This window comes from Ornithodoros turicata, unplaced genomic scaffold, assembly GCF_037126465.1.
Source record: "Ornithodoros turicata isolate Travis unplaced genomic scaffold, ASM3712646v1 Chromosome78, whole genome shotgun sequence".
Taxonomy (NCBI): Eukaryota; Metazoa; Arthropoda; class Arachnida; order Ixodida; family Argasidae; genus Ornithodoros; species Ornithodoros turicata.
Genome location: NW_026999392.1, coordinates 162303 through 179604, shown reverse-complemented (window position 1 = coordinate 179604; position 17302 = coordinate 162303). Strand labels below are relative to the sequence as shown.

The 17302-nt window shown below is 45.4% G+C and overlaps 1 protein-coding gene across 4 annotated transcripts in view; it reads right to left on the bottom strand.

Annotated features, from left to right (window-relative positions):
* LOC135374567 (zinc finger protein 883-like) overlaps positions 1-16915 on the bottom strand; it is a 30755-nt gene extending 13840 nt beyond the window's left edge. For 2 of the 4 annotated variants that reach the window (XM_064607508.1, XM_064607511.1), the window contains exons 1-3: positions 16816-16915; positions 4633-4719; positions 4328-4515 (exon numbers count right to left, since the gene is read on the bottom strand). In XM_064607508.1, coding sequence (XP_064463578.1) covers positions 4328-4463 — 136 coding nt within the window. In that variant the 5' untranslated portion in view covers positions 4464-4515; positions 4633-4719; positions 16816-16915. Of the gene's footprint in view, positions 1-4327; positions 4516-4632; positions 4720-16802 lie in introns of all 4 variants that reach the window. The other 2 variants (XM_064607509.1, XM_064607510.1) reach the window with 2 other exon arrangements.
* Positions 16916-17302: the final 387 nt, after the last annotated feature.

The following is a 17302-nucleotide window of genomic DNA, read 5'->3' as shown; positions in this document are numbered from 1 at the left end:
TTTGCTGCTGATTCCTATTGCAAGGACTGCTAACTCCTGTGGTTTTGAAACTTTAGTTCAGACTTAGTTTGCTCTAGAAGCTCCGTGAGAATAAGAAAAAACATGCGAAATAGATATTGGTGAAACCGGCTAACAAATGAACAACCGCCTTACTGGACACTAACCAACACGGCCAGAAAACTCCCCAAAGCAGTCGCCGAACACTTTAACGTTCCTGGTCACAATTTTGACAACATTAAACTATATATTCTAGAAACTGGGTTCAGATCCACACGTGACAGGGAGTCTTATCTCATATACTAGTTCAACGCTCTTCACCCGTCCGGTATCGACGAATCATAACGCACCCTACTACACACACTTGACGAATAAAACACGCCCAGACCTTTTCCCTTCTATCCCCTTTATCATCTGTCGCGTTCTGCATGGCCACTACACTTTACTTTCTTTATTGCGTGTCACAACTTTGTATTACCAATATGTATCTTACAAAAAAAGAAAAGAAGTGTCTAGAGGTCCGTCGGACGGACACGATTGTTTATACATCGGGGTCCGTCGGCTCAACATTATGTCGTGTTACAACAACTTAGTTTAGGTTAGGTTGGTATGTGCAAGTTAGCTTCGTGCAGCTCTAGGTTATGTTAGGTTAGGTTAGGAAACCGTATGGCTCCTGATACCACAGACGATCCGACGGACCCCGCTGCGTAAAGAATGGGGTCTGTCGGTCAGACCATAGCCTTCTATATATTTCGTGCCTGCTCAATGATCCCGGAACACACAGGCACCGGTTGTCCACAATAGTGGCACTAGTTTCCTAGGTCAGTGATAGCTACCTCGATGCGATATCAGCAGTATTGGTCATCACGCCATCTTCCTACACAGAGACTGCAGATTACAACTGGCAGCGTCTAACAGGCGGAGAAATGGCATGACACCCAAAAGATACTGTACGAACACTAACTGGCACAGTGTCTTTCGATAACTAGGTACTGGCTTATCGAGCAATGATACAACCTGCACAGTATGCGCCCATCCTGGCCGCGTAGACACGCGGCCAGGCCACACTCTAGAGCACCATATGCACCGAGCACAAGGAAGTGTACACTTACGAGGTAGGCAAAGGTTGTCAATGCTCTGACTGTCCGTGTTCCCGACCTAGTAAGCTGGCGCCCCCGTAAGGTTGCGTGAACAGCCACATTTGCCGTGTTGGGCAGGTATGTAGCATATATGGGAGGCTATGGTCCGACAGACCTGACTGTTTATACATCAGAGTGCGTCGGGGCACTCCACTTTGAACATTATGTAGAGTTAGATCATGAGATAACTGATGTTCTGAGGCTGGAACAACATCAGTTATCTCATGTTCAACAATTGCCGCTTGCGTCGATCCCTGTCGTATGAATGTGTGTATGAGTGTGCAAAAATGTAAGAGTGAAAGGAGGATGAGTGAGAGAGAGAGTGGCTGGTTTGTCCCTTCAGATGACGCATCCTGGAAGTTGCTGAGAAGGCGTGTTAGCTTAGCTCAATTGGTAGAGCCCTGGACCGGTAATCCAGAAGATGTGGGTTCGAGTCCTACAGCTGGCTAACCTTTTCAATGTTAGCCAGCCCTTTTCATCTTTCAGAGTTAGATCAAGTTAGTTTAGGTTAGGTTAGTTTATTATAATCAGGTTAGTGCAAGTTAGCTCCGTGCAGCTGTAGGTTGGGTTAGTTTAGGTCAGGTTAGGAAACAGTCTAGTTCCTCATACCACGGACCATCCGACGGACCCCGCTGCATAAAGAATCGGGTCCGTCCGACGGACCTCTAGACACAGCCAAAAAGAAAACGCTTTGCTCGCTCTAGAATTTTCTCCACGAAACCACTGACCTCCTTATCTTTCGGAATGCTAGCCAATTCCTGCCTGTTGTCCCGTCTCGTCCCCTCGTTTGTGAACCTCCCATTTCTGTAATCGGTTACTTCACTCACATAATCCCCTCCACATTCTAACAGAGCAGCCATTCACTCCGGCTGCAAAAGCCTGAACGGACACTTTCTTCCCTCCGGGCTGATGACCCACAATTCGCATGAACCTTTAACACCTAACCTTTTAAATACCATGCCAATGATGAGGACGGTGCCCAGAAGAAGAACAGTCTCTGTTGGAAATATCGGCGGCTCCTGTCCCGAGGCAACTCCCTTCTTCCTTCCCTACCGGTTCGCTGGTTTTCTACCCGTCTATGCAAAATCCAGTTTTTTTTTTTATTTATGATTGTACCTCAAGTGCCCTCGCGGGGCGTTACATGAGGGGGAAACAAAGTCACACATAAGCATACAAGAACATGCAAAATGTACATAAAACTTGCGGTACTAGCGGCAAGGTCAAAAACCAAACACAACAAACAGATCAGAAACCAAAGTATGTAGATACTTTGTACAGTATAATAGTTAGATACTAGTTTGTAGACTACGAAATACAGCAGCGTCAGAGACTGAGACGAGAGACTGGGGAAGGTCATTCCAAGCAGCGATAGTACGGGGAAAATAAGAATACAAAAAATAAGAAGTGCGACACGTTATGGGCATTACTTTACATGAATGACCACACCTTGCTGAGATGTAACGCGCTGGAGCAGCAAAGGAGGGATGGATAGAAGAGTAGAATTTATGAAAAAGACAGAGACAAAAGAAAGTTCTACGAAGCGAGAGCGGAGGCAAATGAATTGACGACTTAAGAGATGTAATGCTTGAAGGATAGGAGTAGTCAGAGAGAATAAAACGAGTTGCACGGTTTTGGGCAGATTCAAGGAGATTGATAAGGCTAGTCTGGTGGGGGTCCCAGATGGCAGAGGCATATTCTAGTTTGGGTCTGACTAATGTTTTGTAAGCAAGTAATCGGACATCAGTCGGTGCCTGTTTTAGATTGCGTCGAAGATAACCGAGCTTGCGGTTAGCATCATTCACGACATTGTGTATGTGGTCAGCCCAGGAGAGGTTAGTTGAAAAATCAAGACCCAGATATTTGTAACAGGAAGAAGAGGGAACGGGAGTGTGCCCAATGTGGTATTTGAACGTTAAGGGTTTTTTTAGAGCGAGAAAAAGGAAGATGATGGCACTTTGCAGAATTCGGGGGAAGACGCCACAATGGACACCATGTAAGTACTGAGTCAAGGTCTTGCTGAAGGGCAAAATGGTCGGAATGAGAGTGAATGGGTCTGTAAACAACACAGTCATCTGCAAAGAGTCTGACAGAGGATGTTAATGAACCTGGAAGATCGTTAATGAAGATAAGAAACAGTTGCGGAACACCAGAAGAAACAGGGACAAAGAAAGAAAGGCAGTTGTTTAAAAGCGTGGCCTGTCTTCGATCGGAAAGATAGCACTGGATCCAACGGACAACATTCGGGTGAAGATTAAGTAATGACAGTTTATGGATAAGGCCACAGTGTGAAACAGAGTCAAAAGCTTTCTTAACATCTAGGAAGATGGCGTCTCTTTGTATACCGCGGTCCATATTAGAATGTATGTCCGAGCTGAACAAAGACAGCTGTTTAGAGTTCAGAGTTGTAAAAATCATGTCTGGCCTTGCGGAGAGCCCTAATATATTGACACGAGCATTCCCTATACTTTAAGTATGCCAGACCAGAACCAGTCCGTTTGGCCCGACAAAGTAAACGTTGCGTCTTATTTTTAAGCTTTTTAAGGCGATTACAATACCAAGGTTCCCTGGAGGCGGAGCGTATCGTAACGGATGAGACGTGTGCATCAATCAAATCGGTAAACTTGTGGCGAAAGAGCTGCCAATTTTCCTCCACGGAACGTTCATCGAAAGAACGCATGAAAAATGGGAGATAGGAGTACAGTTAATTGTTAATTGTCAAAAAATCCGCACGGTCATATAGTTACGCACCGGCTCTTTAACTGGATGGTGTAGTCACAGCGGGACATGTATAGTTTTGTGGTCGCTAAGTGAGGTTGGAAATGAAACAGAACCAAAAATAGATGGGTCATTAACAAGTATTAGATTGACGGTAGATGACGATGAACAAGCAACACGAGTTGGTTCCCGTATTAACTGCGAAAGATCCAAGTTGAGACAAATATCCACAGAGCCAGATTCCTCTACAGATTTACATTATGTTTTCAAGGACTGTAGGAAATTGCAGTGTTTTCCATGAAAATGGCATTTTCAAATTCCAGGGTATTCTAGAGTTTCCAAGACCAGTGGGACCATGATACCGGATGATTATCTCCCTCCCGAATTCACTTCGGGCACTTAACCCGAAAAAGTCTGACCCTGCCTATAAAACATTCGCCATCTGTGTGTATAGTTATGTGTTATAGTTACATTACCATAGGCATCACCTCCTGATGGATACTCGCTGGAGTGTTGTTGCTGTACCTGGCCCTCTTCTGGCAGACATGCAACATCAGGTGGTTCCAATTTCACTCTCACGAACTGACCACGGAACTCTGGGGAGAGCTGCATTTCTGGGAGTTGTAGACACAAGTACCTCTTGCTTCTTCCTTACTGCTAAGTGCTGTCCTCATCCCATGTAAATTATGAGGAGGAGAAAATTGGGTCCGGAAGTGAAACAACGGTTTCTGTACACTCACAGGACATGTAAACCTTTAATGTGGTATTGATGGAAACAAACCATTTGTCAGCTATGTCCAAATGGCTTCCAAGTTAAGACAGAAGAGGTGCTAGTGAGAGGTTCTTGTGTAGACTTGTTTTTTTCCTTCTGAAAAAATATGATTCAAGATGTAACATTTGGAAGATGCAAAGGGTGAAGTTTCCCCCTTTCCTTCTCTTCCCCACCAGGAAGTAATGAGCAGTTTGTGCAGTAGACAACATCTGCTTAGCAGAATTCTATTGTAAGTATTATAGCTATAATTCTTATATTCATCCTCTTATATTTATAATTCTTCTTTTCTCATTATAGCAATTCTATAATAATGATTATTATATAAACAGAATTCTCTATATATGTGTGTGTGGAAACAATTTATTTCTTTATTTACAGCATAGTTTAAGAAAGTGCCATTTGGCTGTAGAAGTAGAACAAGCACATACAGGGTGCCCCAGAAAATGTGTCCCAGAATTATATTTTAGAAAAAACTATGGAACCTAGAATCACACGGTCAACAGCATTTGTTCTTACCATGTTTTTGCCACCTCCTCACGTGAATGTCCTCTAACTCGAGTATTATTACGCTAATTATTACGGACGGAACTCGAAAATTTGTCGAGTAAAGGTCACTTTTTCACCCCAGAGTGTAGTGCTCAATGACTTTCTGAGCGCCTTCGTGCAGCTTGACTAAAGAAGGTTGCTAAATCCAGCCCGCAAAGGGATAGTAGAAAAAGTGACAGTTCTTGAAACTGGAAGAGAAAAGCACGATTCGAGCAGAAGCTGGATGAGATAAGCCATCCCTGTCTGATCCCTTTCTGCTATCTCTGTGTAGGATGAGTTTAGTCCTTTTGTCGGACTGACGACCAGGGCGTGGAAAAGCTAATTCAGCGCTATGCTCTGCACGCTAAGGAAAAGAACATGATGTTCTGCTATTTTTTCCGATGAATAGTTCCTCAATATCAGTTTCAACTATCACAAATTTGTGTAAATTTGGTACATGCTCCACATTGGTGGGATACAAAAAGCGATCTTTACTCGACAAATTCTTCCACTCAGTTCGTAAAAATGGACATAATGGGAATTAAGTTGGATTACATTCACATCAGAAGATGGCAAAAAGTAAAAACAAATGCTGTTGACCACATCATTCTAGGTGGTGTAGTTCTTTTATTATTATAATTCAATGACACCCTGCATAAGCGCACAAAGACACATAGGTCCATCGTGTAATAAAATCACTGACTGATGATGGGCAGAGTACCTGCTCTGGATCAAGCTGGTTCCAGTCACGAGCCACAGAAGGGACGTGTTAAAATGCAACGGTTAGTTATTAAGAGTTATTGTGGGATGAATACACTTTTGAGGGGTTCGAACCCACAAAGGTTCTGTGACAAAAAGTGCGCTACAGAATCACCTCCAGGAGTACAGTGAACCCTCGTTATTATGATCATGGTTGTTACCGAAAATTTTGATCATAATGCCAAATTGTCAGATTAACGGGGGGGGGGGGGGGGGGGGGGGGGGGGGGGATTTGCAGAGGTTTCACTACATTGTTCCCCAGGAGTATGGTCATAAAGCGCGTATGTCAGATTATCGGGGGTCATATTAACGAGGGTTCACTGTACTCCATGCTATATATATGCCATTGCTAACCCTCATGTCAAGATGATCACATCACACCTCTCGTGAAGATGTTGCACCAATTAATGTAATGTGACCCAATGTACTTTTACAGCTCAGTGACGGCAAGTTGACTCTCCCAGCTGCTGTCACTGCAGTGCTCTAGAGCAGCGTTTCCCAAGCTTCTCGTTGCATCGGACCCCCCAAACCACTAAATGCATTTGAGGATACCCCCATTAATTAAGTACCATTCATGTTGACACAAATAAGGAACGTCAAGAAAGAAACAGAGAAAGAAACAAAGCACAGCCATATAGGAAATGAGAAGGTACTATATTTGTGCCGTCTTGAGCATCATATATGGACATATATCAATAGATTCCGCCTCAGAGGTGACATGACTAGCACTTGCCAAGATGGTGTTGAGGCTGTCTTGAATCGTCGCAGACCCCCATGAACATTCTCTGGGGCTTCTTCACACTCTCCGGGCCTCTTAACCAGCTGAACTCTCTTAAAATTACTTGGTCCGTAGCCGAATCCAGCCCGCTCTGCGCTCAATACTCTTTTGACACATCGGAGGGGCTCATTATTTTATTCCCCACACCCATAGAAAGTGGTAGGATGCTGCTTGGATAGCACCAGCCCACCATGCAGTACCTAACTTCCTACGAATGCGAAAACTCCTGGAGAAACCCATCTGATAGCACCTACGGATCTACACCCACACAGCTCGCACACAACGCAGCACCTAAAGGCCATGCACCCAAAACAGCATTAGGAAAACTGGAGCCTCAACTAGAGCCAGAGCGGACATCAACCCTTAGCCTAGCATACACGTCGTACTTTCTAGAAATATTAAAGATACAGTGCCACACGCAACTTGCAACAATCCAGGACTACGTAAGCAGTATCAGTCTCAACGATGCGGAGGCAAACACTCTCCAACTACACATCTCACAGCTTAACCGAGACCTAGCCAACGAGGAACAATCAAAACTCGAAAAACGACGACACAAATACCGGACTCACTAAGACAGCACAGGCAGAAGCTGATCAAACATCCAGTACCACAATTACAGGTCTCCACACCATCACTGAGCCGTCCCGTGAAAATGCTGACACTAGCACCTGTTGAGAAAACAAGTGCAGATGGCCAAAAGGCCATGCATGTTGAGTGGACGCTCCCTTTCAAGGAACCCCACTGTGAGCTACGGCGACGGTCGTCCTCGGCTGTAACCTGAGCCCACCCCGAGCAATGTCTTTTCTCCTCTCACGCTTTCCCGCTTTTTCCTGGTTTCTCTGTAAATAAAGTTAGTTGCATTCTTGTTCTCGAACTGACTGCCTCGTCGCCTTCTTTCTTCCGAGTTTTCAGCCGAACCCATGGAACGTTTTAACTTGTAGAGAGGGAGATCTTCAATTTGTGCTACTTTCTCCTAATTTCTACTATATTTTGGTGCCGAAACCCGGGAAGCTGGAACTCTAACTGTGAACTGCGTCGACAGTCCTACGTGAATGCAACGAACATGGATCGCCTGAAAGTGAAACGTGCCAGCCGTCATGCACAAACAACGAAGCTCATCAACGACGCCACGGCTGCGCTGAACGATGGATCTTCCAGATTGGATGTGATCAACAGCATACTGGAACGACTCACAGTAAGTCACAGTGACTTGACTTGACTACTCTCAACAAAGAGATAGAACCGCATGTGCGAGAGGAGGAACTCGAAAGCGAGTACGTCACTGTGATGGACTATGAAGACAGAGCGACGGAAACGATTGCCAACCTGCGTTGGAGACTGTCGCAATCTCAGACGTCGCCGTCTCCACCGCAGCTTTCTAACGTACAGACAGACGTATCAAGAACGCCGCATGCCCCACGTCCTGGAGTGAAACTTCCTAAGCTTAGCCTTCAGCAATTTCGTGGAGACCTCTCCGATTGGCAAGGGTTCTGGGAACAGTTCAGAACAACGATTCACGACAACGAGGGGCTAAGCAAGATCGAAAAGTTTCACTATCTCCGTTCTCTACTCCATGGTCCAGCCGCTGGAGCTATCGCCGGCTTGCAGACGTCGGAGGCATCTTACGACGACGCCGTGGAAATCCTTTCTCAGCGTTTTGGTGACCGTGGGCGGATAGAAAAACAATACCTCGCTAAACTCCGCAACCTACCGGCCGTCACATCATCGGATGATATACATGGACTTCGTAAACTATACGACAACGTACAGATGAACATCCGTGGTCTCCGGTCCCTGGGAGTTTCCAGCGCAAACTATTCTGCTATGCTGTCTGAAATCCTATTGTCGTCACTCCCTACGGACATTGTAGTGGAATACCATCGCTCTACAAATCGTAAACTACAGCAAGACGAGGACGGCTCTGAATCGACCTCAACGCAGGGTGCTTCGGACACATCGAAGGACGCCACATCCGACGCAACGAAAGAACTAAGCAACATACTTCGATTCTTTCGTATCGAGGTAGAAAGTCGAGAACGCAGCGAACTGACTCAAGACAGAAAGAAACCTTCCGTGGCGCCTGAGGTACGGCAGGCCTTCAACCAACGCAGTACACCCTCGGCCACGGTACTCTACAGCGCGTCAGTTCCTAAGTGCGGCTGCCTCTTTTGTTCGGATACTGCGCACACAACGGACAACTGTGCTGGACCACTTCCATTGGATCGGCGGAAGAAGAGGTTGGCTGATGATCGACGCTGTTTCCGGTGTACTAAGCGAGGTCACAATGCCAAAGAATGCCGAGGAAAAATGCGTTGTCCGAAATGCGGTGGGAGGCATGCCGTGGCGATGTGCGACCCGTCCTGGACGCCCCCGAAGAAAAACGCTGACGGTGCAACAGCTACTATGCTGGCAGCTGAAGACACCCCTGCGGAGAGTAACACTGTGCTGCTGCAAACTTTCCGCAGTTGGGTCATGGGTGACCATAAATGCACGTACATACGGGGCGTAATTGATGGAGGCAGTCAGCAGACCTTTATCCGAAAAGATGTGGCCGACAAACTTCGCCTCAATGTGCTAGGCAACATCACGGTGAGCCTTAACACTTTTGGCAGTACTACCGCCACCCAACAACGACAACGATGCAGTGTAGTGGAAGTCCGGTTGCGGAGTCAGTTCGCACCAACGGAATTTACTGTGGAAGCTGTCACCGTACCCTTCATCTGCCGTGACATTTGCAAAACTACAGTGGAAGACGAACTCGCTCGGGCCATATGTGCGGATGGTGGCTACATAGCTGACGAACTGCTGTTCCCCGACATACCCGCTGAGTCCGGTGTTTCTCTGCTGTTGGGCTGCGATCAACTCTGGAATCTCACTACCGGAAAAATTAAACGCAGCGCATTCACCGGAGGACTGGTTGCCATCGAGACAAGGCTGGGCTGGACTTTCCAGGGTCCCATGTCTACATATAGCTGCACATCAGACTCGAACGCTATGATTTGTGTGTTGAAGGCAGGAGTACACCTACAAGAGGAAACAGCCACTTCGCTTCGCACCTTGCGGGAGCTGGAGAGCAGCGGTATCGCTGACGAACCCGAAAGCAACCGTGAAATCGACTACCGCAGATGCGACGACTTCCGGGAAAATGTCACAATGCAAGAGGGGCGATACGTAGTTGCACTGCCATGGAAGTCCGCTGAATGCCATCTTCATGACAACCGCAAGGTGGCTCAGAGCCGACTGGTGAGACTCGTACGGCGCTTGGAGAGGGAGAGAGCTCGCGATAACTACGATCTTCTTACCAACGCATCTACACCTGAGGAGGTGAAAAGCATTGTCGATTCGACGAACAGGATAATGAGCGCATCTGGAATGGAACTTAGAAAATGGGCATCGAACTTGACTGAACTACAAAACTGCTTCGATGACGATTTTTTGGAGGTCTCAGAAACACATCGGGCCATGACAACAGAAGAGGTAACGAGAGTGCTGGGAACTACCTGGGATAGAACGGGCGACATGTTCAGCACCCTTACCCCATTGAAACAGACTTTGAAAGGAGATAAACAATTATCTCCTTTCGGGGGGGGAGGATGTTGAGAAAACAAGTGCAGATGGCCAAAAGGCCATGCATGTTGAGTGGACGCTCCCTTTCAAGGAACCCCACTGTGAGCTACGGCGACGGTCGTCCTCGGCTGTAACCTGAGCCCACCCCGAGCAATGTCATTTCTCCTCTCACGCTTTCCCGCTTTTTCCTGGTTTCTCTGTAAATAAAGTTAGTTGCATTCTTGTTCTCGAACTGACTGCCTCGTCGCCTTCTTTCTTCCGAGTTTTCAGCCGAACCCATCGAACGTTTTAACTTGTAGAGAGGGAGATCTTCAATTTGTGCTACTTTCTCCTAATTTCTACTAAAACAAGTGCAGATTGCCAAAAGGCCATGCATGTTGAGTGGACGCTCCCTTTCAAGGAACCCCACTGTGAGCTACGGTGGGGTTCCTTGAAAGGGAGCGTCCACTCAACATGCATGGCCTTTTGGCCATCTGCACTTGTTTTCTCAACACACCATTATAGATATGTCATGCTCACTATCCAGTGACAACTACAAGTCCTCTCTAAGGAGCTAACATTCTGTTAATGAATACAAAACCCACAAAGACATACGAGACTTTGTGAGACGACTACGCCATAGAGAATTCTTTGCTGACACAACACAAGAAAACAACAGCAACCTCTGACTATCGTCAATTTGGACACAAATTACGGCTGAGATCCCGCACTAGACCTGTACATTAGTAAACGAGTAAGCAACAATATCCTTGTCAGCATTTCCCAAAGCTCGCGCGTTCACGACTTCACTAAAACATGGCGTGACATCATGAAAATGCCAGCCGAAAGGGATGACACCATTATTTAGGCCACCGATGAGGGTGAGAGTGTCGCTGTCTGGCGCACAGATAAGTGCAACAGATTAGGCAACTCAGCAATATGCGACACTTCCTCAACTTGAACCATGACCCACCAAGGGAGTACACTGAGCTTATAACCCATACCGTACAGGACCTCCACCAATGGAAGCTCATCACGCGTTACGACCTCAGATACCTCACCCCATCAAGTCCGGCGCAGGTCCTTTCTGTTTACTTCCCAAAATCCACAAGGTACGTGCCAACGAGCTCTATACGGCTCAATACGACTATACGGGTCCTATACACGCCAGCAGTGAGACTCTCAAAGTTCCTTGGATCACTATTTAGATCGCATTCCCGCGACACTGCCACCCCGTGTACAGCTCTCGTCAACCTTGACGATAACGCTGGAAAAAATTCAGTCTCATTTCCGAATGAAATAACAGCCACCCCGTGGGACACTGGGGAATGTTAAGTGAACAAAATCCTCGCATTAAACTAACAGAACAATTCTGTTCAACGACGACTTCCTCATGGCCCCACGGGTTGCCTAACCGCGCTCGGGAACGAGACAACATTTCTTCCAGCGTTATTATTAAGGTTGACGCGAGTTGTACAAGGCCCACCACACCATGCATTTGGTAGTGACACAATACTCGCCACGATAGATGTGACATCACTGTATACAAACATCCCACCAGAATCACATCCTCTGCAGCACCCTTTCTGCGACAAACACCAGAATAGACGCAGAAACCATCCTTGTTCTAATCGACTTGGTCCTTAAAGAGAACTACTTTGAGTTCAAAGTTCAATGGCAAGTACTATCTACAAGTACATGGTGAAGTCACCCATGTACGCATTGCGCGTGGCTCTGGATTATGAACCCTAGTCACCACCCGTCACACTGTAAGGTTGCAATTCGCATTCCTGCCATACCTGTATATGTGTTGTTACCCATGAGACTGCATAACAGACTTGTCCTAGCCTAATGACGTTTTTTAGCACTTATCACACAAATTTATAAGTAGATTTATAAGAAGAGAAGACACGGCCACAAACATACAAGAACTGTCGGTTTGACACCACAACGGCGCGAGACCAAGTCAAGTCCAGGACGTACACGGGCAAGTGCGTTACCGTTACACTACCAAGTTTTCGTGGATGTAGAGGATGCCATCGACAAAGTCCTCCCAATCCTTACCCCTCTCACCAAGCTTTGCGAACGTGTTTGCGAAATACGTGACCAGTCAGAAGCAATGTAAAGTGGCTTTGAGAATGTTCTAGAGGGTCCAATCATACGCATAATGCAGTATCCCTTGCTTGTTTTTGCAAATACTACGCAGAAGAACTAATAGTCCTCCATTGCGTGGAAGCCTGGAGCACACAAGCAATAACAAGCCCTGCCCGTGGGCCGGGTCGGGGGCCCGTAGTACTGGGCTCTAGTTTACGCTGTCCTACAGAATGTCTGCCTGGCTAGATAATGCGCCTGCCGATTCTGCATCCATTTTGCTCAGCTAGATTTTTTAGAATAAAAATTATGCAACAACCAAGAAAAAGACACCACCATATACAGGGAGTTTTCTCTAACGTGTCCAGAAATTTTATTTAAAGCGAGCGATAAATGAGAAACGAGCACTACTTTTCAGCTACTTGACTAAGAAACAGCAGCAAACCTGTACCTGAAGCAGTACCTGTTTCTTACTCAAGTAGCAGAAAAGTACCACTTGCTTCTCTTTTATCGATCGATCTCTGGACACATTAGAGCAACACCCTGTATATGGCTATCTGACTTTTTTCTTGTTCCCTGTCAGTGCAACTGTGGCTATGAGCGGCATACAGATGTGGACAGATGGAGAGAGGACAGCAGGAACGAGTGAAGGATAGAGGGGTTTATATTCATCCTGGGCAGACTTCAGGGAGAACTGCGCCGACATTCTTTGCCAAAAGTCCTTGGGAGCCCCAGGGAAAACCTCAGACAGCACAGCCAGTTTTTGCCCCTTCCCAGGGTAAAACTTTCACCAAGCTCTGTCAATGAATTGCGCCATTAACAGAAACGGGAATGAAAATGGTATTGTACTGGAAATAAAGGGTGTATGTGTATAGCCCCCAGTGACATTTTCACCCGTAACACGTTGTCTACTTACCTGACCAACTTCCAGAGGCGCATTTAGATGTGGGAAAGCTACAGAAAGATCGTGGAAGCCACACTCAGCATGGAACACGAAAGGGGGGTCCCCGAAATCCACCATTAAGAATAAATGTTTAAGAATAAAACATTCAAGAATAATCCGCTTAAAAAACACACGGTTAAAAATATATCTCCTAAAATAAACTGCTTACTATCCCCGCTTACAGATCACCGTTTAATAATCCACCATTAAAAATAAACTGTTTCAAAATCCCCTGACCATCTAGCACGAAGGCAGACGGATTGCAATTTACGCCGGGTTATATCATGTTATGGGGTGTATCCCGTTTGAAACCATTAAAAATAATCTTTCAAAAATAAACGCGTCAGTACCCACTGTTAAAAATATATCTCCCAGATTATATGCTTAAAAATAAACGCACAAAAATAATCTCCGAAATATCCCCGTTTAAATATAAACGCTAAGGAATCCACGGTTAAGAATATATTGTTAAAAATAAATCGTTTCGGAATCCCCCCAAATCCACCCTACAGTTGCTAGAGTCATGTGGTATGGCCCAAATTAAGGTGAACTGCAAGCAAGGGGCTTAACCTAACCTCACAGGGCCAAACAAGCCTAAACTATCCCAAACTAACCGAAATCAAACTAACCTAACCTAACATAACATGATATAACCCGGCGTAAACTGCAATCGCTCCGCCTCCGTGCTAGATAGTGAGGGGATTTTGAAACAGTTCATTTTTAATAGTGGATTATTAAACGGTGATCTCTAAGCGGGGATGGTAAGCGGTTGATTTTAAGATATATATTTGTAACCGTGTATTTTTTAAGCGGATTATTCTTGAATGTTTTATTCTTAAACGTTTATTCTTAATGGTGGATTTCGGGGACCCCCATGTTATGTTAGGTTAGGTTAGTTTGGGATAGTTTAGGCTAGTTTGGTCCTGTGAGGTTAGTTTAAGCCCCTTGCTTACAGTTCACCTTGATTTGGGCCATACAACATGACTCTTGCAACTGTAGGGTGGATTTGGGGGGATTCTGAAACGAATTATTTTTAACGATATATTCTTAAACATCGATTCCTTAGCGTTCTTTATTTAAACGGGGATATTTTGGCGATTATTTTTGTGCGTTGATTTTTAAGCGTATATCCTGAGAGATATATTTTTAACAGTGGGTACTTACGCGTTTATTTTTGAAAGATTATTTTTAATGGTTTCAAACGGGATACACCCACACGAACACAGCCATTAAAACGACATCTTCCATGCATTTGAATATGGCAGCATGGCAGTGTCAGGAGGGTTGCGTGCGACCACCACCAGAGCATCGAACCAAAACGTTTTTCAGTTTGTTTCGGGTTCGGATTCAGCCATAAAGGGTCGGTTCAGCTCCGGCGTTCACATATATCGGTTCGAGGTTTTAATATGCTACAAAATTACGGGTAGCCACTAAAAATGACGCAAGATTGCTTAGTAACGCTGTTCCTTTTACCAACAGGACCCCTTTTTCATCCCCTTCCCCGAGCAACATTGCCACCAATCTATGCAGGCAGATCGCTCGAATCCCCACATGATTACCCACCACAAACCAACCCGCACCGAACCGGCATCCTGAACCAGTACCCGAAGTTTTTAGATTGGTTCAGTTCTAGTTGAGCTCCAAGATGGCGCTAGTAATTACGGTTCAGTTCTAGCTAAAAACTACACGTAATTCCTGTTTCAGTTCAATGCACTGGTTACCACTAATGGTGGTATCGGTCCAGAAACGAAAGCAGAAATTACTTCCCTTGTGGAACTCTGTTCCGGTTTCTGGACCTACAGCTGCCCTACCAACACCACCTAGATACAGTGAGCCTGCATGATCGTCGACGTGACGCAACAATTAAGAGTCAGCCAATCAGGATCGTGTTTTCAACGGCCGTAGCCAATCACGAACGTGCTTTCAGCGGTTGTGGCCATGGAAAAGAACCACCGTCGTCTGTGCGTTGTGATAGAACGTCCCTGTGTACTAAATGGCAAAAATTGAAAATAAAGCGCAAAACGGTCTCAATCTTTCTCAGAAGTGATATTCTGGAAAGCGTCTGGCACTTTTTGTCTATATGTTTAGGTCTGCAGCTTCCAGGTGAGCTGCAATAATTTGCGGGTCGTTGAATTCGTAGAACGGTGAATCGCGGTAACGGACGAATTCTGACTATGTATGTTCACATAGCAAAGGAGGGAGAGGAGGTTAACTAAGAAACTAAAACTAAAATAAACTATCAAACTGTGGCATATAGGTAAACGCAGCAAAGTACGGCGACCTGCACGTCGAAAGCACATGTAACAACCATGAAAACCATCATCATCTTAGCTGTTCTAAGAAGCCACTTATGAAGAAGAATGGCTCTTGTACGCACATATCCCTAATGTCCTCAATATAGATTTCAATATATATGCAGGGGTAGTAAGTTTTGTCACGCTCTTGTGGCTTGCTTAGGAAAAAGAAAGAAAAGAAAACAAGCTGGGTTCTCCGTGCAAAAGAAACACACACACAACAGTGGCGGTAATAAAAACCGAAATAGAGGCAGTAAAGGAAATGTAAAAAAGATTGTGTTACATTCTAATCCTAGATGCTGCGCACCTCACCCGTTGGTTTTATGAGCATGTCGTCTCTGTTGTCTAAGTGAAACCTTTCATAATGCATTGTTTTCAATATTTTCTCGAGCGTGCGACTGTGTTTGGGCAGGTACCGCAGGTCGTGCAATTCTCAGAGATGCAAGAACGCTGTGACTGTGCCTTGCAAACAAGTATAAAAGTCTCAAAATGAACTCCATGAAAGTGACGTTGCTGAGAGAAGATAAAGTACTCTGGCACATGCGGATATTTCTTCAAATTTCTTTCAGGGAATTCAGGTTCTTACGGTCCGGTCAGTTATTACGGTTGCCTTTTACGTGACAATGGCAAAAAGCGGATCTATTATGGGACACCAGAGTGAAAAAAGTGAGGAAATATATGTTCATTCTTCGTTGTATATTTTTAGAATGAGTTTTAAAAAATACAACACTTAATTGTATCCAAGTTGAATTATGCAGGCTAATGTTATACATCACGACAGAACATATTGAGAAGCGTTGGGTTAGTTGGAATATGATTACTGAACATTTTTTTTTACATTCTGTGTTAGCGCCTGTGGCTATGAGCGGCGTACAGATGTGGACAGATGGAGAGAGGACAGCAGGAAGGAGTGAGGGACAAGGTGTTAGAATGCGTCCTGTGCCGACATTCGTCTGGAAGATCCTTGGAAAACCCAGGGAAAACCTCACTGAACAATTTGGCACGAAGAGACGAGACGTTAGAAGAGACACTGAACTGAGTTTGAATGACCCCGGCGGTTCAAGAGGCACTAGAAGCATCAACAAATAGGTTATGTCAGAAGAGTGAAGAAGAGAGAAACGGGGAATGCTCAAGATAAGATATCTTGAGAGGCTACGAATTAAGCGTAAATTCGCTTACTGTGTCTCCTTTTACCATCTCGTCCTTTCGAGCTAAATTCGTCAGTAATCATTGAGCTTACTGTTCTATTGTACCTTCGTAGATAACGGAATACGGTATCCATTGACGAAATGCTGGCTGTAGTTTAGTAACACGGAGGAGAAGTAAGGAGACCGAACTCGGCGGGATGGCATCTTTGCACGGGGATAAAAGAGGGTCACGTGGTTAAAAGATCGCGTGACTTTCTCTCTCTTCACAAAATTCTGCCCTCCCTCACATTTCCAGATCGGGAGAGAGCAATGACGCGAAGAGAGGAGATAAAACATAAAACTGCCTGACTGCCCTCTCCTGTTTCTGCGTTTCAGTATTTTTTTTTTTTTTTCTTTTTCACTCGCCGACGCACTTTGTCGCGCATTTCACTTTCGATTCTTGCGTTTCGCGTTTCTGTGGTTCTCTGCTTCGCCTCATGGATGCACACGAGGAACAATATTGCGAAGGTGGGTGACCGACCTGAAAACTGATACGGAGAACTGGACGGGCTACGTTGAGTCTGAAGAGAAACTGGTCAGTCTCGACAGAGAC